The sequence below is a fragment of the Lycorma delicatula genome, chromosome 2, assembly GCF_047948215.1.
Source record: "Lycorma delicatula isolate Av1 chromosome 2, ASM4794821v1, whole genome shotgun sequence".
NCBI classification, from domain to species: domain Eukaryota; kingdom Metazoa; phylum Arthropoda; class Insecta; order Hemiptera; family Fulgoridae; genus Lycorma; species Lycorma delicatula.
In genome coordinates, this window is record NC_134456.1 from 26,133,802 (window position 1) to 26,156,826 (window position 23,025).

The 23,025-nt window shown below is 29.4% G+C and overlaps 1 protein-coding gene and 1 long non-coding RNA gene across 6 annotated transcripts in view; one reads left to right on the forward strand and one right to left on the reverse strand.

Moving 5' to 3' along the window:
- pns (DENN domain containing pinstripe) overlaps nt 1–23,025 on the forward strand; it is a 113,479-nt gene that overhangs the window by 48,163 nt on the left and 42,291 nt on the right. For all 3 annotated transcript variants that reach the window (XM_075358529.1, XM_075358527.1, XM_075358530.1), the window contains exons 6-13: nt 5,305–5,480; nt 5,577–5,716; nt 6,292–6,500; nt 11,595–11,800; nt 13,402–13,820; nt 17,330–17,597; nt 18,201–18,365; nt 22,708–22,804. In XM_075358529.1, coding sequence (XP_075214644.1) covers nt 5,305–5,480; nt 5,577–5,716; nt 6,292–6,500; nt 11,595–11,800; nt 13,402–13,820; nt 17,330–17,597; nt 18,201–18,365; nt 22,708–22,804 — 1,680 coding nt within the window. The remainder of the gene's footprint in view (nt 1–5,304; nt 5,481–5,576; nt 5,717–6,291; nt 6,501–11,594; nt 11,801–13,401; nt 13,821–17,329; nt 17,598–18,200; nt 18,366–22,707; nt 22,805–23,025) is intronic.
- Nucleotides 763–22,762, reverse strand: LOC142320579 (uncharacterized). 3 transcript variants are annotated; one of them, XR_012755439.1, is made up of 5 exons: nt 22,617–22,762; nt 14,317–14,779; nt 11,145–11,177; nt 6,264–6,488; nt 763–1,063 (listed from the first exon to the last, which is right to left on the reverse strand). It is a non-coding gene; the product is annotated as an uncharacterized LOC142320579 (long non-coding RNA). The 3 variants fall into 3 exon arrangements; XR_012755437.1 differs by having other exon boundaries at nt 791–1,063; nt 6,378–6,488; XR_012755438.1 differs by lacking the exon at nt 11,145–11,177 and having other exon boundaries at nt 792–1,063; nt 6,378–6,488.

Sequence of the window (23,025 nt, forward strand, 5' to 3'; positions counted from 1 at the left end):
AAATAATTTTTTGACAGTATTAAGCTGTTTAAAAAAAAATTTCACGATTTATTAACTTGGATGGGTTCTTATAAAAAGAAATTATTCAATGAAACCAGAAATTAAAAAAAAGAAAAAATTAGTTTGCATCTTGCTGCTGTAAGACACGTGTAAAAAAATAATATCAGTTAATGTTTTGCTTTTTTTGTGTCTCTGGAGTCAAAATAAAATTAATCTAAATGCATTTAACAATTCTGAACAACAAACATAAAAATTGAAATAACATTTTTCATTTAATTAATTTGTGTTCCATTTCAAATGAATAAAGCTGTGGTACTTTAGGTGCTGTACTAATAAAACTTTTATTAACACTAAAATTTCATTTAACCAAAGATCTGTTTTAATTGTTGGCATTCTAAAGCATATGATATTGTCACTTGTAAATAGTCATAATATTTCTATAATGTACTGAATGAGTGTATTAAGCTAAATGGAAATTATTTATTTTTTTTATAAGCATTTAGTTGTTAAGATAGTTGATTATAGCTTGAACGTTGATGTTAATAGCTGCAGTTTGTACAATCGTGAAACAGTTCATACTTAACTTTCCCTCATATTATAATTCCAGAATGTAAATAAAAATTTAAAAATACTTAATTGATTTTCTTGATAAATATGATACTAATGACCACATTTGACCACATTTTTAAATTTCTGTTGAAAAACATTACCTGTTAACAAAAAATTATTTTGATATGATTCCTGATAATGGAGGTAACACTTATTTTTTAAGTGCCCACTGAAGATGAAATAATTGTTGAAACAAGTTAAAATTTTATGACAATAAAAGTCCACATTTTATTGTAGATACATCAAATGTTTTTTTTTAGAATTGTTTTGTCATTTATATTATAAAAAAAAATTTCCTGCAGTTTTCTGCAGTTATAGATGATGCATTTCTTACTGTTCAAATTGCTTCTTAATAAAACACTATTAAACAAAACAGATTTCAATTTGGTATATATTATGTTCTTTTTTATTAGTTAATAACAGCTCAGTCAGACATCTTCTTCCATTAGTCCCACTATAATAGGACATATATAAAGCAAAAATTATAAGAAAGACAAGGATTGCAATACATGTAACAATTAATTTAAAATTAATTAAAATTAATGATAAGCTTTAATTTAAAGGAATTAAAAATACATCATGTTAGTCAAGTAGTTAATACATAAAACTCTCTGCTTATAACATCTGTTTAACTGTGAGGAAAAAAATTAGAACATTTAATAAATTTCCAAAATGTTCTTTGTAAACTAATCTCATAGTTAAATTGAACTCATGATCTATGCTTATATGCTTGTTTAATTCATAGGAATTATTTAGTGGAAGGTTTGGTAATTATTTACAATTAGGAACTCCCCTCTGATTTTGATGAAATTTGGAATATACCGAATTTAGGACATAAGTTATTTGTTACAATTGAAATTGTAAGTCTTACTCTTTAAGGCTGGGGGGTTGGCATCCCCACAGCCCTAGCCTCAGATTTTCTTTCCACTACACACAGAGCTGCTGAATATTTTACACCATACACATACATTACACAAATTACAACATTTATCTGTTCACAGTAAAACAACATCATATACTATTTCTTCTTACACTTACACTCCACTCACACTCGTGAAATTTCATATGGTTGTATACATAGCAAGTCCTAAGCAATGTCCTCTGGGCACCTGGGTAAACCCAGTTGTATGAATCCTTTGCTTCAGTATCCGTATGCTCTGCTGGAGTTGTCTGTTAAATTGCCAGTACTTGTGGGAACCGTACAGCAGTCCCAAACAATAATCCTTCGGTGGTTGTTGGCCCCCTTGGAAAAAACCAACAAAAATGAGGGTTTAAAGAGACTTCAAACCTGTATGAGGATTTTGCTAGTGATATGGAAACTAGAAATGTTATGGAGATTGGTAAAGTTATAATAAATAAGAGAGTTGCAACAGCTTGTGGGTCTCCAAAATCTGTTAAAAAGCACAGTACTGGCACCCTACATGTTGGAAGTAAGTAACAAAGAACAATGTTGAAAATTGTTTGCCCTTAAGTATGTAGGAACAGGGAGAGTGATAGTGGAGCCTCATAACACCCTACATTTTAGCAAAGGATTGACCTTTTGCCATGACTTGGCTGATTGAGTTTCCAGTAATTAAAGAGTTATCATTGCAGTCAGTCACCTCTGCAGTGGATTATGAGAAAGGAGAATGTTGTTCATGTACCAATGTCAACGCTAGTTCTGACATTTTTCAACCTGACCATTCTTGACTGAATAAAGATTAGTGTTACCTTCCTGTTCATGTGTGGCCATATGTACCAAACACCAGACGCTGAATGTAATTTCAATCAAAGATCTATTACGGAATTGCTTTGTGCCTTCCACAATGCGAGGGCTGTTTGTCATCTAGAAGGTTTCTCATTTGGAAGGTCATCTAAGGCAGTTTCACTGACATCATCATACTGTTATGAGTTTGTGAAATATAAGTTGCAGGTAGAAAATAGCCTGTTTGTTATTGGAGACTTGCAAAATGAATTAAACCTACCCTTTTCTTATAATGAGCTGAGATATGCTTTGAATAATTCTCATGTCACTTCACCCAAAAATGATAATAATCAGACTCAGTATGTTATTACACTTCCCAGACACTGCAATATGACATCTTTGTGTATCTAAAATAGAATATTTTTTGACCAGGTGTTAACAGATTCCTGGTCGGAAGCAGTGATTCCTGTTCTGAAACCTGATAAAAATAAATGATGCAATGATTCAAGTTATTGTCGTAGCTCCTTAATCAGTACCCTGTGCAAGGTAATGGAACAAGTGGTAAACTATCATCTAGTGTGGTACCATGATACAAACATCCTAGTTGTCCCTGAACAATGCAGTTTCTGCCAAGGCTGATCATCTATCGATCATTTAGTTTCTCTTGAATCTGTTATCCAAAACCCCTTCCTACTCAAACACCTCGTTGCTGTCTTTTTCGATATATAAAAGGCATATGAAAGAAACTGTTTTTGAATGAGGTATTTAAGGGAATCTCCTTACATTTATCAGGGGTTTCCTAAGTAGTCAGTCCTTTTGATTTCAAGTTGGAAGAATGGTATCTGAAAGTTTCACACTATGAGTACCACAGGGAAGTGTCCTAAATGTTACCTTATTTGCTGTAGCCACAAATAGTATAGCAAACTGTGTATGCAAAAACCTATCATGTGTTCTTATTTGTGGATGATTTTTCAATTTATGTTGCATGTAGAAATTTAGTCACTGCTCCAAAACATTTAAACTCGTCTAGAATCATGCTGTAAAACTGGACTCGCATTTTCTCCTTAAAAGATGAAATGCATTTGCTTTTCACGATTGAGGGAGCATGTTGACCCTCAACTTATTTTACATGGTAAACTGGTTGTACCTTGCTTCTGAGTAAGATTTCTTGGATTGACCAACAACTGATATGGATTACATATTTAAAGAAGCTGAAGGTAAAATGTCTAAAAATGTTAAACATGCTGAGAGTTCTATCCAATATTTCGGGAACTGATCATGTATGCATGTTGCACCTATACTGAGCTCTGGTCTGTTCCTGCTTAGACTATGGCAGGTGTGACGTATAAAAGGTGTGGCTATTAAATAACAAGACTAATGCTGCTACAGAAGAACTGCGCATGTGCCAAATTCATTCAACTGACAGCTGTGTAGATATATTTCTGTTTTTGAAGACGTATTAGTCTGGCTGTGGCCTTTTTTTTTTGGATAACAACTGTTTTTTTGTTTTGCTGAAAAATTGGTAAGTGTTTTATTAGAGGAAAGAATTGTGAAATTTCATTTGAAACTTATCTTTTATTAAAAAAAAAAGTATATGGCAATGAGTGTTTATCACATGTGTGAATTTTTGAGTGGTTTAAGCATTTCCAAGATGCTGAGTAGATGTTGAAGGTGATGTTCACCCGGATTGCCCTTCCATGTCAAAAACTGATAAAAATTTTGAAAAAAAATTGGTAATTGATCTAATCTGACCATCAGTTAACTATTTGTGCGATTACTGAAACTGTAGGAATTGACAAAGAATGCGTAAGGCAAATTTTACATAACAATTTTAAAATGCAAAAAGTGTGTGTGAAAATTGTGCCTAAAATTCTCACAATCGAACAAAAAGAAGCTCATGAAAATATTTTTTCTGATACTTGAATGCATTGAAAATGACCCAAACGTCTTGGAAAGAGGGATAACATGTGACGAATCTTTGTTTTTCACTTATGATCCAGAAACTAAGCTTCAATCCATGCACAGGAAGGTCCCAGCTTCACAGAGAGCTAAAAAAGCTTGAATGAGCAAATCATAATTCAAAGTGATGATTTTTTTGTTGATATTCATGGGATTGTATAACTTCACTTGGTTCCTGAAGGTCAAACTATTAATCAACATTACTTTCTTGAGGTCCTTGCTCAACTTTATGAAAAAATAAGAAAAAACTACCCGAATTGGGGAAGAATAAGTCAGTCATAGGTTCTTCATCAGGACAACGCACTGGCCCACATTGCATTATCTGTCAAGATGTTTCTAGCCAAGTATAACATCTCACTGTTAGACCATCCGCCTTATTCGCTTGACCAGGCACCATGTGATTTGACCATTGAAGCTGTGAAAGAAAAAGCAGCTCACGTCATGAAAGAGCTCATAGAAGAAGACTTCCAGCACTGTTTCAAACAACAAAAAATTTGCATGGAGTGCTATAGAGATAGAGGAGAGACGTATATTGAAAGGGACAATAACTAAATTTGTATAAATTTAAAATAAAATATAAAACAGAATTAGTCTCGTTATTTAATAGCCATACCTCATATGTTGCACAGGTCACTGCTCTTAAAATGCTCGATGCAGTCCACCATTCATTTATCCTTCTGGCTATAGATGCATTTTGTTCAAGCCCTATGGTAAGTCTACTGGTGGAAAGTGGTGAGCCATCCCTTTCAAATAGATAAAACTAAATGATTTGCTCTTACATAGCTCGAATAAAAGTGCAACCAAATCATCCAACCTTTAATATAGAATTCTCCAACCTGCATCTTAATCGATACCAGGAACAGCCGAGATCTACTGCTCAGAGCTCAGCGCCTTTTCTTAGCTCTAAATATACAATTACCTCCAGTTCTTACTGTGTTCCATGTTATTACCCCCCTTGGTGGCGTTCTCTTGTTAATTTCTGCTTTAGTCTTTGTTAGTATCATAAGTTGTTCAAAAATATTATTACAGTTGTATATTTTGTTTATTTTCAGAATACCAAAGATTAATGCAAGTTGCTGAGTCGATCATGTGTCTGCTTTTCCCGTTTTCCTGGCCTCATGTATACGTACCAATTTTACCAGCTTCACTGCAGCATTTCTTAGATGCTCCAGTTCCTTTTGTTATGGGTTTACATAGCCGAGAAAATCGTATAAATATTCCTAGTGAGGTCTGTATATTTATTATTGGTATATTTGTATTATATATTTTAATTACACATAAAATTGACAATAACAATTTAATTTTAATATTAACTGTTTTATAGGCAAACCTATGTTACGTTGACCTGGATACTCAAGTAATGCAGTTACCAGAAGAATTACCATCTTTTCCACAAAAGACAGAATTCATTGCTGAAATCAATGATCTATTAAGAAAGTATAAAATTGGTTGTGATGTCGACAGGTACTTACAATTAAGGATTTTGTTATTAGAATTAGATAATCTGTGAAAAATGTTGAGCTTTAAGCAGGTGTATTCAGTGCTCTGTATATGTGATTTAATAATACTGTGTTAAATCTGAACATATTTTAACATTGTGTCAAATCATCAATCATTGTGTCAAATCATTCAACATTTATTTTAATGTATATTAGTGTTTCTAACCATATGAAGTTATTATTTTTATGAGAAACTATAATGTCAGCAATAATTACTTTAATTGTTTTTGTTCTAAAAGTTATGTTTTCTTGACCTCTGATCAGAGCAAACATCAACCCATGAGTTAACAGGTGACTGATAAAATAAAGTATGTTGAAATATTTAACCTTGAAGGAAATTTCCATCATTAAATTATGGCGCTTGTGCTCAGTATATATGAAAATTTAATAATTAAATGTATCAGTAGTTTTATTAGTAAATCTTACTGGTTAATGAGGTTTCTAAACATGGGTTCTCATTTCAGTTTCATTTACATTGCTAGTTACAAAATAAAATATAATTTATAACTAACAGTTAATCATTATTTTTCTTTTTTTTAGGAATTCAAACAGTTTGAGTAGCTCTCCATGCTGTGACAAGGTTGGAATGGGAGGTGGCGACATAATGACAAGTAGTTGTACGTTACCAGCATCAGCATGGCGACCTCGAAAACATTCATGGGCCAATGATCTGGATGAGGATACGAATCATATTGAAATGACTGGCTCTGAAGCTCTTAAACGTCTTGTTAATTTGGCTAGAAAAACAAGTTAGTATTATATTTTTTAACACATTCATTACCAATGAAAAATTAAACTGATAAACTTCTGTACTTAACATAATGTAATTTTTTAATTACATTAAAATATTGTAATACATTATAATGCATTACATTATATTACACATATTATAATACATTAAAATTGATAATGCTTTTATCTTTGAATTCAACAGAAATTATGTTGAAATTATTATTTTACTTATAAAACTAGCCAGCCTGTCTAGCCAGAACCTGGATCCTCGGAACTCAGGTAACCCAAGCGAATCCTAAAGCCAACTCAGGAGCTGCTCAGGGCCAACGGGCCTACCCCATGGCCGCAGAGCTTGATCGCTTCACTCGCCATTCTCAGTTTGCCAAGGGGACCGGCACCCTGGATAACCACAGAGCTTGCTTCAGTTGCCATTCCCATCTACCCAGAGGGCTCCATCCCCTGGACCCCCACACTGTACGTTATCCTCATGGTTGTGAGAATAATACTGATAAATAATAATTATAGTATTCAGGCTTTATAGAAACCTGAACAAGAAACTAAATTACAAAAGGTAGAATAGTAGTAACTATGGTAACTAAAGTACATATACATTTGACAATAAAAAATTCATAACTTATTTCTTTACCGTGGTGGCAGAAATATAATAACGTAATAAAAGGATTATTCTATTTTTTCCTTAATGCATATGTTTAATTCACAACTTCACCCTCATTGGCGATGAAGAAGTAATAAATATTTTTAATGTTTTAACCTTCAAAGGAGCTAGAGTCTTAGTCAATGGCTTAAAACCTTAACTTTAACTTTATATATATTTCCGAATAACCATAATTTGTTAGACTGAGAGTGTACCTGATGTATGCAAAACTTAGCCTACTAAACCCTGTTTGAATTTTGAAAATCAGATGATTGTTTGCAGAGGTATTACAAGAGCACTCCATTCCAGCTCCCAAAACAGCGGCACAAGGGCACCTCCATTTGTTACCAGTTGATGGTGACAATTGGTCTAGCCTCACACACAGTCCCCATGGGAAGCCCATTATTTTTAACAGAAATTTATTTAATATTTAATTCTGTTATTTTTGTAATATTATTCATTTGATTGATTCGAATCATTCAGTTCAAACCCTGCTCATACAGTGATAGAGGCTTACAGTTCATTAATTCAATTCATTAAAGTTTGTGTGTCAACTGGAAAATCTCCACTACTACATATAAATATATATATTGGTTTTTTTTTTAGATGAAATATATCTAAAAACCTTCTCAGTTATGCCAAGAAACATGGGTAAAAATTTGGTTGCGATTGATCAACTAGTTTTTGTTTGTATATCACAAACAAACAAAAATTATCTTCCTCTTTATATAATAGTATAGTTAACAATTTTCAAAAAAAAGAGTTATTTTAATGTGTTGTGTATGTTTTACTGTAGCTAAATCATCTTTCAGCGAATCAAGTTGATAATTAAATTATGTAAACTGGATTTTTTTTATAGTACATTATATCTTTCCTTTTACAATTAATAATAATAATAATAAATTTATTACATTAATTTACTTATTGTACTGAATAATTTTTATAAAAACACTCTATTTTAGCTTCTTAAGAAGTTTGTTCAATCAGCGATTGTAACGAATGAGCGTAACTTACCTCCCTTTGTGTCCTGTTTGGCCAAGGTATAATTTTTTGAATGTTTTGTTTGATTGTAAAAAAAAATTGTTTTTTTAACTGCTAAAAGCATATCTTACCAGTTAGAAGTTACTGCATTAGCCTTCACATGTTTCTAATCTCCATATATTATGATTGTTTAATAAAAAATTTAAGTATTCCTAAACTTTTCGCCACACCTGCTATGGCCACATTTGGTTATTAATATCTGAACAAAACATTTACTGGCAATTAGTTAGGTGTTTTTACATTATTGTTGTCCATTAAGGTCAGTGATGGATTTGATATAAAGTGTTTTTTTTTTTCGTGAATACTAAGCCAATTTACTTTAAGCAGATCTAACCTTACTTACTTTAAACTTTATTTCTAGCCTTTAAATTGAAACCTTTTTACTTATATTGATTTCAATTACATCTTGATCAGGAATCTAGCTCTGCAGTTTTGCACCGTGGTGTCAGCTGAAACTATTACTGGGTGTTTTTAGAATTTTAACAACTTCACATCTTGAGTACATTTATTACTAATTAAAAAAATATATATATATGTATACACACACACACACACACACACACACACACACACACACACACACACACACACACACACACACACACACACACACACACACACACACACACACACACACACACACACACACACACACACACACACACACACACACACACACACACACACACACACACACACACACACACACACACACACACACACACATGTATTCACATTTGCACATACACATATTTCAAAAGCAGAATAAAAATTCATTATCTTTTCATTTTTATTATTCTCCCTTATGTATCAATAGCACTTTCGAGGAATTCCTCATCATCAGTTGATTAAAATTTCAATTAATCAAAATTAAAATAAACTTAGTAATTTAATGTGTCATTTTAAAATTTTAATTTTAATCAACTGATGATGAGGAATTCCTCAAAAGCGCTATTGATACATTAGGGAAAATAATAAAAATGAAAAAATAAGATAAGAGCTCTTATTTGATTCTGTACAGTGGTAGATTGGTGAATTTTTTTCTGCTTTTAAATTAATTAGTACAGAAGAATGAACAATTTAAAAATCGATATTACTAAATTAATATATATATATATTCAAAAAAAAAGTATTATAATAATGATATAAAATAGATATTATAACAATTTTAAATTTACTTTTGAAATAGATATAAACAGAACAATAAATTTTCTAGATGTTAGCATTGAAATTAACAAAAATAATCAAATTGTAAATTTGGTGTACAGGAACTTATAGCCAATAAAGTAACAATTCATAGGAAATCAAATCATCGTTGGTCTCATAAAATTAACATATATACAAATATGATTAATAGAGCTATCCAGTATACACAAAATTATAAAGAAAACTTAAACACAGAAATAAATATCATAAAACAAATTGCAATTCAAAATGGATATAGTGCTTTATTAATTGATAATATATATAAAAAACAAACATCAAAAATTAATGTTGCAATAACTTTAAAACCAATACACAGCACGCAGAAGATTGATAACATTTACTTGTAACATAGCAGTATTGTTATGTTAAAACATTATGGTATGTAAAACACTAACAGTATTGTTGAAAATATAACCAAAGTTTATGACAAGGATAAATTTAAACCTGCATATAAAATTAACAACTACATAATAAAATATTTAAAAAACTGAAACATACTGATTTATACAATTTCTGTGGGGTTTATAAGATAAAGTACAATGATTGTGAAGATATTTATATAGGTAAAACCAATAGATCATTTAACCCTAGAATGGTACGTATACGCCTATTAGACGTAGTTCAGTAGTTGAACAGCCGCCATTTTGTTTTGGAGGAGAATAATACCCCTGCCTTCTAGATATACTACACCTGACTCTCCATTGGAGGATTAGTGTACTTCAAACCTCAGAAGTGTTCACATCAAGGTCAGTGCATTTTTTCTAACAAATCCTACCACGCCTCTCAGGCGTGTTGGTACTATTCTTGATGTATTTTTTTTTTGCTAAATATAGCAAGCTATAATGCTTACATTATTTATTTGCACAATTTTTTTATGAAAAATAATGGTGACAAGAAGCCTTTGTCAAGATTTCACTTCCTCATGAAATTGGCCGATCAACTGTCAATTCCGTGGATGATGGAGAGACTGAAACAGTCACACATGCCTCACAACCTACGAAGCATCATAAAAGATTGTCTCGGTGTGACGGATGCACCTGTTGAAATACAAGCGGCATCAAAATCTGAAAAAAGGCAGTATTGTACGTACTGTTCTTATAAGAAGAAAAGAATGAGTAAAATGATCTGCTGCAACTGCAGAAAGCCAGTGTGTGGCGAACATTGTTTCAACATTTGCCAAGTTTGTAAAAAATAATAAGTTTATGACCAATTTTTGTTTAAATCTCATTAAAATGTTTTTTATATACCTCATCCTTTCATTTAAACATTTTTACCTGCTTGAAAAAATTCCTGGGAATCGAATTCAAATTTATTTTCTATAATGATGTTTTCTTACTTGCAGTTTTGTTTAATATTTTAATTCTAAGAGCAGTTTTTCATTCTATGATATGTAGTAAGTATGCAAATAGAAGAAGATTTAACATTTATTGACATTTACAGAATTTAAAATATTTATTATACCATTTTTTGGCACTTTTCAGGGCTGTACGTCTATAAGACGTATAGGTACCATTCACTATTGTTGTGTATAGGTACTATTCTAGGGTTAAAGCCAGATTTTATGAACATTTTAGGCACTATAAAAATAAAAAATTGGCTTCTCTAATGTTGTAGATCATCTTATAAACAATAAACATTCTACTTCTGATGTTAATAGTAATTTAGAAATATTAGAAATTAAAAAAGGAAACAAAAATCTAAATATTTTAGAAAAATATTATATAATTAATGTAAATAAAGATTCAACTTATCAACTTACAGACACATTTTGAAGGAGACTCATTCATAAAAGCTGCAATAGATAGAAGCACTTTCATAGATATTATATAAAATATTTATTTAAATAGTACAATACATAGGCTAACAGGTATATGGATACTTATTAAATGTTTGTTTTTATTTAATTTAATGACTTCATATACTCTGGTATATGTAATTGCAATCTTTTAATTCTTTAATTTTATATTTAATATTTAATTTTATAAATATCATACACAACTGATGGTGCGGGATTCCGCAAAAGTACTTTTGTGAAAAATTAAATAAAATAAAATTATAAATATACAAACAAGGTAAGAGTTTTCTTATATCTATATGTGTGTATGCATGTGCACACATACACACAAGCACACATTATACTCAGCTTTACAGTTTATTATAAAGTTAAATGTTATATTGTTAAAATTAATTTTTTAAATTGTTTTTTAAGGGGTCAGTCTTGAAGGTGTTGGTTCTTTTGACTGGGATGGTCAGTCAGAGACTGATAATGATTACAACGATGATGATCAAATATTTGATGAAGGAGAATTATATGCTCAAGAATTACTTTTTAATAATGCTTTACGTGAAATATTTCTTAATAGATTTGTTCATATATTTTCAACTTATGAACACTTCATTATTCAACCAAATCAGGTATGTCGAATGTACATAATTATTAATTTTAATATCACTTTAATACACCTTATTGTCATCATTTAAAAATATTGAGATGTCTTAGTTGTTAACATATTACATGAAATCAGTCTGCCACTTGAAAATTTCTTACACAGTTGCATTATAAGTAAGTAAAACTTATATAAGGCAAGGTATACTTATTTAATACAACTTCAATAAGGTGTACTTATTTTTTATGAATGTTGTGTTTCTTATTCTCTCTGCAGCAGCAGACAAATTCTCTCCTCCCCCAAGACACATTCTCCAGCCTTTGGGAATGGCTAGCATTTCTGCTATGTATTGTATATTAGTTCAAAAGTTAATTGTGTCTTAGTTGTTTCTTATCTTTATTTATAGTAAAGGGTATTGTATGGATTTCAAAATAATGTTCTTTACTGACATGTAGTGATAAGTAATAATAAAAAAAATTATTCATAAGTTGTAGAGTTCAAAACTTATACTAATATTTTATAATTGGTCAGAAATGTTTTGCTTAGTCTTGACAAATCACTACCATTTTGTAAATATCCACATAATTTCTTCAGTCCAAAAAGATATCGTTAAGGAGAAGAAAATTACATTGTTGAAAATGTTTTAATGAAAAAAATCCACTTTACTAAAGTGGTTCAGATGATCATTTAATTATACTTACTTAATGATTTAGTTATTTTTTTTAATAGTGTAGTTTTTAATATGAAGTGTTAAGAGAAATATAGAAGCTTTCTTTGGTATTGAATAAAATATTAATGTTCTTTTCCATTTTTAATTCAAAATTATTTTATCATTTCATATAATATCAAGTTAATGAATAGACCCTGGATTACTAATCTTACTGAAAAAAAATATGTAAAATTATTGTTACATATCTGAGACTACTCAGTGACATCAGTGCTTTGGGCAGACATTAATTGAGATAATAGCCTGAATAATTGATCTTTTTATTTGTTGTTTGTTGAAGTTCAGTTTTTTTTAAATCTTACTTCCTTAAGGCATGTTTATATTTAAACATAAATTTAGTTGTATCACAAAGATAGTCCATTAATAGTAAATACTCTTTATGCATTCAAAATATACTACTAGTAAAACCATATCAGTTTTCTTATGATTTTTTGTTATAAATAACATATTTTTTCTAATATTAAAGTATTTTACTATTTCTTGAATTTTAATTATCCTTTACTGTAAGTTTAACTAAATTTTAGGTGAATATTACTATTAGGGCGTATTATGTAAAATACTTTTTTAAGTATTGGAGCTATTTTGTTAAACATTGCTTATTTTATTTACACTCTGAAATTGATTATTTGTATAAATACAAAAAAAAAAATTATTATATACATATATATATATATATATATAATTTTTTTTTTAAAGAGTATTTCAGTAAATAAACATTTAAAGTACATATATGAATGAAAACAAATAGACATCAAATTTTTAACAGATACTAAATAATAATTCATAAATTTTGTCTACCACTGTCAAGATGTGAAAGTATAATATGCACCTGAACTCCTAGACTCTTACTGGGGTTAAAGATAAATCTGTAGTTTTATAGTACTGATTTGTTTATATTACAGGATAGAGAACAGTGGTTGAGTGATCGTGAATCAATGCAGAATTTTGATAAGGCTACATTCCTGTCTGATCAGCCTCAGCAGCACCAGCCGTTTTTGTCAAGATTCATTGAATCTCAGATGTTTGCTACTCTAATTGATAATAAAATCATGAGTGCATGGGTTAAAGTTGAACCTAATCTACGTGTATTTGAGCGTAGGATAAAACTTCTTCGTAAAAGTGAAGGTTTAGTGAGAACTCCTTGTTATGAACCATGTTCTACGATAAATGATTCTCAAAGACTCTTAGAAAAAAGACTTGCTAGTGTAGATATAGAGGTTCCAGACCCTCAAGAAGTGTTGACGAACCATGTTTCTAGGAATACACGAGCTGGTTTTCCTTTGCTTGATAGTAACATTCTCAACCAAGAACCAGCATTAAGGTAGTATAAACTTTTTTTATACATTTATTCTTTTGGTTAGCTTTTCCATTATTATTTTACTTCAGTTTTGAAGAGGTTATGAATTTTTTCTTAAGGATCAGTTAATTCTCATCCCCTTTCACAAAGGGTAGAATGAAATTTAAAGAATTTGTTCAGTTAAAAGACATAATTTTTTAAAAGTATTTACATTCAACATATTAGCATCTAATAATGTTGTAGTATAGTATACAATAGTATACTGAACAGTAATATTATGTATTTATAGTAAGTAATATTAAGTAAGTATAATAGTAAGTAAGTAATAGTTGTAGTAGATGAACATTTTTGTTATTTTATATAACAAAAATGCTCTAAGCACTTTATTACATTACATGTATTTTGATTGTTTCTGTTTTTTTGTTCATTAAATATTTGTATATTGTGCTGATAAATTAGAAGTAACAAATAATCTGCTTTTCTACCTATTGTTGTTTTATTAATCCATGATTAATTTTACCTTGTGAATTTGATTGTGGCAACTTTACAACTGTTAGTAGATTTTCTGTGTAAAAACTGATAACTGCTTGATAGTCTTCTTCAGTGCAGATTTTTTTTTGTATGTTGGAGTGACACAGATTGTCAGTATCAACCTTTTAATATAGGAAACAATAGTTTTCTGTAGAGTTTTAGATATTATATACATATATATATATATATATATATGTAATATAAGTTTTTTTAATATTCTGAGTAAGTAACTGGGTATTACTGTTAATCAGTGTACTATGAAACTAGCAGCTTGACACTTATTAAATGAAAAATTAAAAATATATTTATTAGGGAATTTTTTAATGGCTAATTTTTATTTATTAACCTTTTAACCCCACATTTTTTTTGGTTGAAATTATTCATTATAGCCTGGGTATTTCATCTAAGGTGTGACCAAAGACTCAGCACATTTCTGGTCAGTTTGCAGTCTTCTGCAAAAAAGAATCATATTTCAGTTATTTATCAAGCAATTTCAACAATTTTTTTTTTAATTACTTGTAATGAATCCCTCTAAAATAGTTTACAAAATAATAGTAAAAATATACTTACAAAATAATTTACATAAGTTAGTAAAGATGCACAAATAGAAAGAAATATATTGAAAAAAGATACAAAAAAATTTTTATTTTTCTTGTTTGATGTTAATAGTTACACATAAAAAAATTGTATAACCTAAAAATAAATTGAAAATCCTGCAAATCTGGCAAATTGAATCCTGCATAAAAGAAACTTTAAAATGCACACTTGAACAAAATTTCTTGTATTTTTCTTGATAAATAACTCTGTTTTCATGACTATAATTTAAGTGCGCCTTGTTGAAAATTTTCACTCTTAACTTAGTGTCACAAAAACTACTTGTTATTGCTAGTTCCATATAAGTTTTCCAAAATTTTAAGGAAAAAATAAATTATTTATGATTATCACTTGAGAGTAACAAAAACCAAGTCCTAGATTAAAAAAAAATATAGTTAATAAAAGATACAAAGTAAAAATCTTTATTTGTGGTTGGGATAACACTTTGTGTGCAAGTCTTTTTTATACATTTTTTACACAAATATGTTGATTTTTTTTGTTTACCACACGTCTAAACAGCATTGCACACACAGCAATTTTTTCCCTGCTATGAGGAATTCTTTCAAAAGGTACCTGTTTACATCATTGTCACTATCCTTCTCATACCTTGAAATTCTATGTTGGGGTTTCTGCTTTCTTTTATGTACATCCAACCATTCTTCAGTCAAATCATCAACTAATAAAAATGTAAAATATATATATAGATGTGGGTTGTCTGTATTTAGCTTTATACAATTGATAGGTATGTAAATCCAATCGTCCAAAAATATTAAAAGCTACTTATTTTTCAAAATTTAATTATTTTACAATCATTGAGATATTGACATTACATTTGATCACTTACATCATCATCAACCATATAATCATTCTACTGTTGTATAATAGTAGGCTGATTGGTAACAAATATTTTACAACTTCTTCTTTTGGACCTTTCCTCACTGAAGCCACATCAGTCGACAACAAAAGCACTGGTTTCTTATTGGTTTTTTTTTTGCCTATAACCTGATATCAATATGTTTTTTTTTTCACCAATTTTGTACAGCTCTTTCACTTCATTAAAGAAGTCTTTTTATCTTTAACTTGTTTTCTGTCAGGATCTTTTGCACTTTGGTATACAAAAAAATTTAAACAGTAATGACAAACCATCCAAAGATTGGTACCATATCTGTGGCATTTGTTAAGCATGAATTGCATTAATGGGTTGTCTGACTTAGTAGGAATCATGCTTTCATCTATTGACACATATTTTCCTGGTGTGTAATAACATTTGGAAAGCCTTCTTGCATGGTCAATGAGTGGTTGAATTTGTATACATGGGTCATAAAAGGGTTCATTAGGCTTTGGAAAGTTTGTGCTGTGAACTATGTGAAAAAATCTCAAAATGGTGTGAAAACAGTTGTTGTTAAACATTCTGCCAAACCATAGACAGCACTGGTTTTTATTGGTGCACCAATAACTGGCAATAGCAGATTCCTTATTAAGTGTCACTTATAAGGACAATTATGAACGCTTGCATTTCTGCAACTTTAACATTCTTCCACAGTCTGAGATTATTTCTTCCTGTTTCCAAACTTTCAAAATTAACAGCTAATATAATTTCATCAGTATCACCATCATTTCTAACAGTGAAGTAATGAAGAAAAGTTTGAAATATGCAACTGCAGGTGAATTATGGGGAGGAGCATATTTCATTCCAGGTAATTCAAAAAGGGAAAGTCTATGATGAAAACCTGTATCATTATCCTCAGTAACTTCTTCCCTTTACTATCATCAGATGACAAATCACTGATATCATCAGTATTACTAATTACTTTACCATAAGGTCATAATTTTAGTTATAATTTTAAAATTCATTAAAGAATTACTAGTTTTCTTATTGTTATTTAAAAGACCTTACTCTGCCAGCAATAAATTACAATTGTGAAAATTAAAATTAAAATGGAAAAAATGCCCTAGGTGTTGTCCCAGGTCACATTGAGCTCTGATAATTATTAACACAAGAAAAAACATTTATTAGAGCATTGCTGTGTTTGAATGAGAAAAAAATTAATCATCTTTATAATTAATGTGTTAATTTGAACCAGTTAAATTATTTTTTGTTCCATCATTTCTCTCTCATAATATAATATTACATTGTGATCTAAGTTACTATTACTTAACTACTTAAATTTTGGTAGTTCTATGTCATCAACATTTATTTTTCAGTTTGTAGCCTTTTTATACTGGAGATATTGATTAATAAAATGTAATTGGTTCATCACCCCTTAACTTACTTGAATTCACTGATCTTTCAAATAATAATTTAATTAACAGATATTGTGTCAAAATATTATTTAACTTTTTGCTTGTAATTGAACGTGAATTAAAAAAAAAAAATAATGAGATTGTATTTCCTATTTTATCTGCAGGAATAGAAAACAAAAGGTGAATTTATCCTCTATAAGTTCTAGTGGCTGGAAATTAAGTCAGAGTGCTTCTTCCAATTCTTTAGATGAATTGGATTATGGTAACGATATTATTTCTCAGCCACAGATGCAGTCGCAGCAACCTCGTCGGTCACCTAGCGAAGCTCGTCCATTAGGAACTGCACTTGCTACTTTACAGCCTCCACCTCCAGATATGAGCCCTGCCCTTATTGCACAGACTAATTGGAATTTTGTTGAGAAGTTACTTAAGGTAATTTTTAAAGTTAATTTTTTTTTTTTGTATTTCATTCCATTTTTAATATTATGGATTTATTATATTTTTTAACCATGCCAGTTATGTTAACTATATTTTATCATGAGCTAACCAAAAAATTTAGAGAGTAAAGAGAGGATGTATAAAATAGTTTGATAAAAATTTTTCAATTGATATATAAAATAACAAAATTGTTTACTGTTAAATGAAAAGGATGTTTGGTAAGTAAAGGTTAACTAAAAATTTACCTAATTATAGAATATTGACCTTAGTAAAATTTTCATTGAATGCCAGTAGTTATATGGATGTAGTTTCGATATAGACAAGCATTGAAACTATTCTTTTGCTGTATAAGAGCAAAAACCTCAAGACAGATATTTATGGCAATTGGAACTTTAAATGATACATCACAACAGCAAAAAACAAGTTTATCATATGTGATCTTTGGTATGAAGATATCTTATATTAGTTTAATTCTGTTGGGGCAATAATGTATATCTGTTTTTAGAATAATTATGTGTAACATATTTTAAGAATTAATTTATCCGTTGTATAATATGTAAATTTGGACTTTAACTTCATTTGCATTTATTATTTTAGGACTGTAAGGCAAAGACGAAAAGAATGTTAGTAGAGAAAATGGGTTCAGAAGCAGTTGAACTAGGTCATACAGGGCAGACATCACTTGTTGAAGAAAACACTCTTATTGCTAGTCTTTGTGATCTGTTAGAACGTATTTGGTCTCATGGTTTACAAGCAAAGCAGGTGTGTTTCATTTGTGTTCTTTTAAATTAAATATTTATTTAAATAGATGTTATTTTCATTGAATATAGTAATGTACATAAATAATGTTCTACTATGATTTATTTTGAATGTTATGTTTATTGTAGTATGCTATGGTTTATTTTACTGGGAGGTGTTGTACAGTTTATGTTTATTTCTTATATTGATGTAAGAACTAGAACAAAACTTTTTTTTTCTATTCCTAATGTGTATGCTGCAATTTGAACTTGTGAGCAATAAGCAACCCCATGGCCCAATGAAATGAGGATGATATATATAATATATATATATATATATGTGTGTGTGTGTGTGACATTTAAAAGAGGTGCATTCTTGTACAGACTCAGACCAATCATTCCTTAGATTTTTGGTTAATTTAATCCCAACCTCCAAAGTACACCAATAGCTGTCTAGTATTTAAATTCTTTGAAGAAAGTATACAAAGAACTGCCTAGGAATTGGATGTTAGAATTGCTTTTCTTTTGTATCTTTTCATTTATATAATTTCCTCTCTATTTTATTTATGGTAAATGTATTAATAATAATCTTGTAATAATTTAAGCTGTAAATCAGCTAGTTTGATTGTCAGATAATGGTTAATATGTCAAATAATGGTCAGTTTCTGGATACAGGTTGGGAATGATTCATAAAATTAATATCAGTATTTATTGAGTATGCTATACATATTTTACAATTGTTCTTGGTATGTAGCTATTCTGTTGTTCTCCCTTAATTTGGTTAATTAAGATAATTTAGTAATTTTTTTTTTTTACGTTACATAACTCAGAGTTTGATAATGAACCTCTTAGCAGCAGGGATATTTAGAAAAATTATTGTTATGTTGTTGGTAACCTTGAATTTTTTCGTAGCATGGCATATGTTACTTTAGTTAGACAATACTTGTTTGGTGAAGAGTTAACAAAATGAATTTTTTGTTAAGGGTGAGTTTTCATTTTATAACATTATCTGTGTGTGTATAATATTCTTATATTATACAAACATAAGAGTAACAACATAACTTGATTTGCGTTAAGGATTTAAGTAAATCATAAATTTGTAAAAAATTTATAATAAACTCATTTTGATCAACTACTGGTTATAATTAAGAGCAGTTTCTATATTTTTAGTTTAAAAAAATATACATACTTAATAAAGAAAAAAATAAATAAATATATACACTGAATTATGAGAAGTAGACACGTACAATTGTCATCATATTGACATCTGATGTTGCTTACTACAGAGCTTAAAATCTTATTCAGTCTAGCTTCGCTTGTCTATACTGTGTAGTGTTTCACAGAGTTATTAGTGTTGTGCTATCTTTTCATCATTCTTTATAATACAAAAGTGATTTTTCTTGTTTTTATTTACAAGATGGCTTCTGCAAAAGTTTGTGGATGTTCAAATTATCCAGACAATTTTTGTTATGTTTGTGGTAAATTTACCTTAAATCTCAAAGAAAGACAATTTCTGAATTGATAAAAACAGGTTATAAATCTTCTTTTGATTTGGCACTTGGAGATCAAGATAAAATCTGGGTGGCTCATGTTATTTGCATATTGTGCTCAGTAATTCTGAACGTTTGAAAGGTAAACAACAAGCCATGCCATTGGTTGTACTGATCGTTTGGAATGAATCTAAGGACCACTTTACCGACTGCTACTTTTGTATGACAAATATATTTGGATCTTCATTCAAAAATAGAAAATTCATAAAATATGCAGATGTATCTGCATATTTTATGAATTTTCATAAAATTCATAAAATAAATGAATTTATTTTATGAATAAAATAAAGCTCTGAAGCCAGTACCACATGGAGAAGAGTTACCCGTACCACATTCTAATCTGACATTGCTAGAAGAACAGTTTCAAATGAGGTAGAGAATGTTGAAGAATTTCTTCCTGTACCTGATAAGAAATTTCCTCATTTAATTCAGCAACATTAACTTAATGATTTAGTTTTTGATTTAAAGTTTTCAAAGCAGCAAGCTGAGTTTCTGAGGTGTAGGCTGCAGCACTGGAATCTTTTAGCAGAAAAAACAAGTGTTACTATGTTTAGAACATAAAATAAAACGTTCAACTTATTTTACTATGAAAAATTCATTGTGCGTTTGTACTAATGTTGATAGCTTGATGAAATAGCTTGGAATTTTGCATATTCCTGAAAAATGGTCTTTTTATTGACTCTTCTAAAGTTAACATGAAAACAGTTTTATTGTATAGTGGTAGCAATCAGCCATTCGTTCCGTTAGCTCATGCAGTTAAGATGAAAAAAACGTATGAAACTATGGCATTAGTACTTGAAACAATAAAATACAAAGAGTATATGTGGCAAGTTTGCAGTGATCTAAAGTTGTGTTATTTCTTGGTTTACTAGGTGGGTTTACGAAATATTGTTGTTTTCTTTGTCTTTGGCATAGTTGTGACACAAAATATCATTACCAAATAAAGAACTGGCTATTGCAGCAGAACTCTGTGGCTGATGAAAAAAATGAAAAGCATTTGTCATTAATTGAAAGTGGTAAAATCATACTGCCACTTCACATAAAACTCAGACTTATGAAAAATTTTTTAAAGGCACTAGACAAAGATGGACCGAGATTTAATCATTTAAAAATATTTTTTTCTAAATTGAGTGATGGTAAGCTGCAGGAGGGTACATTTATTCAAGAAACTGGAGGAGGGCAAATCAAGAAACTGCTTAAGGACTCAACTTTGACAATAAAATTAGCAAATGTGAACTAGTTGCATGGATGTCCTTCAAAGACGTTGGTGGTTTTTTAGGCAACAGAAAATATAAAAAATGTTTTTATGGTTAATAAGCTGTTAGAAAACTACAAACGTTTAGGATGTAGGATGTCATTAAAAATTCATTTCTTACACTCCCACCTAGACCTTTTTCTCAAAAATTTCAGCTCAGCAATGAGCAAGGAAAACATTTCTATCAGGATATTCATGGAGCATCGGTACCAAGGAAGATGGGTGACTATTGTTGGTTTTTGTTTAGAGAAACTGATCAAACATTGTACAAGCAAAAAAGTGTCAATGCATTTAAAAAATTAAAGTTAAGACAATTCCAATGATTTAAACATTTAAAAACTTATTTTAAAATTGGATTAATGTATTTCAATCTATTTATGTTTGAATAAATATAAATTCAGATGATTTAAACAAATTTTAAATGAATATACTTTTTTTTTTAATATTGATTTTAGAGTGATTATGCATTTATTGGTAAGTAAATGTTAAGTCTAAATTGTATTTATCTAAAAAACGTGATGTATTTCACAAATTCTGATAATAATTTTGAATTCAACACTCAAAAATTAGTTAAAATCACCACGTACAATTCTAGATAAACAAAAAAAATTGTTCTTTATTTATCTAGAATGTTGTGCCATATCACAGAAGAAAATTATTATTATTATTTTTTTTTTTTAACGATATGATAAGTATATTTATGAAGGATTAAATCTATTTATATTTGAGAACCAGAAAGTTTTATAACATCTGAAATTGTGAATTTTTTTATTACTATGTAATTTCAAAAAGAGACCACCTCTGGTCTCAGATCACAAGATGTTTTCTCTTTGAGGGTTTTGAAAAACAATCTGCACAGCAGTGATTCTAATAAAATGAAGACAGGATATAAAATGAAGTTAGGAAAAAGCTACAGGAGGACAGGAGGTACATTATAAAAAGTATTCTCAAATGCAATTAAGAACAAAAGCTTGTCTAGAGGTAGATGGTGGACAATTTCAACGATTTTATAAAATTTTGTCATAAAATAAAAGAAAAAAAAAATTTAAAAGATAGGTGAAATATTTTAAATACTTGTCTTATATTTTTTTATTGATTTATCTTTTTTTGTGGGGGGGGGGGGTTGCATAACCTTTTTACTATTGATATTAATAATTTAATTATAGTTTATAAGTGGTGGATCTTTATACAATCAGTTATTTTTGTTCACAGTGGCTAAAAAACTGTTTAAATTCTTTTTATTATTCGATCATTAAATATGCTGATTATGTTAATCTATTGCTATATACACTTTTTTAACTTTTTGGTTAAAAATTTATGTGTGATGATAATCACTGAGCATGAGAGAGAAATGCTTGTTTGAAATTTTAAAACATCCTGAAATAGAATGTCCAAGATATAGAATTAACAGTATATTCAAATAACATATCAGAAAATGATGTCAAAGTAGAGAATCTTGAAAATGTCTTACCTTTAAAAGATCATGTGTAAAAGTTATAATAGCATTGTTTCTTTCTGGATTAAAGTTTTGAGAATTTATCATAACCTTTTACTGATTTCAGGGAAAATCTGCCCTATGGTCTCATTTAACAAATTATCAAGAACTCGAAGAGTGCAATAACAGTTCAAAACCTATTGACCCTAACTTCTTATCACCCAGTCAGTACTTTTGTAATTTTATGTTTATATCAATATAATGTATATTATTTATTACAGTTTAGATTGTTTATGTACTTATTGTATGTTTTGTTATCTTAAAAATTATGAAAGTAAATTTATTTACAGTAATTTTTTAGAAGAAAATTTATCATTTTTTTGTAATATTAATTATTGTTAATAATGTGATATAGTGATTGCTATAAAGTGTTTAGAACTGATGT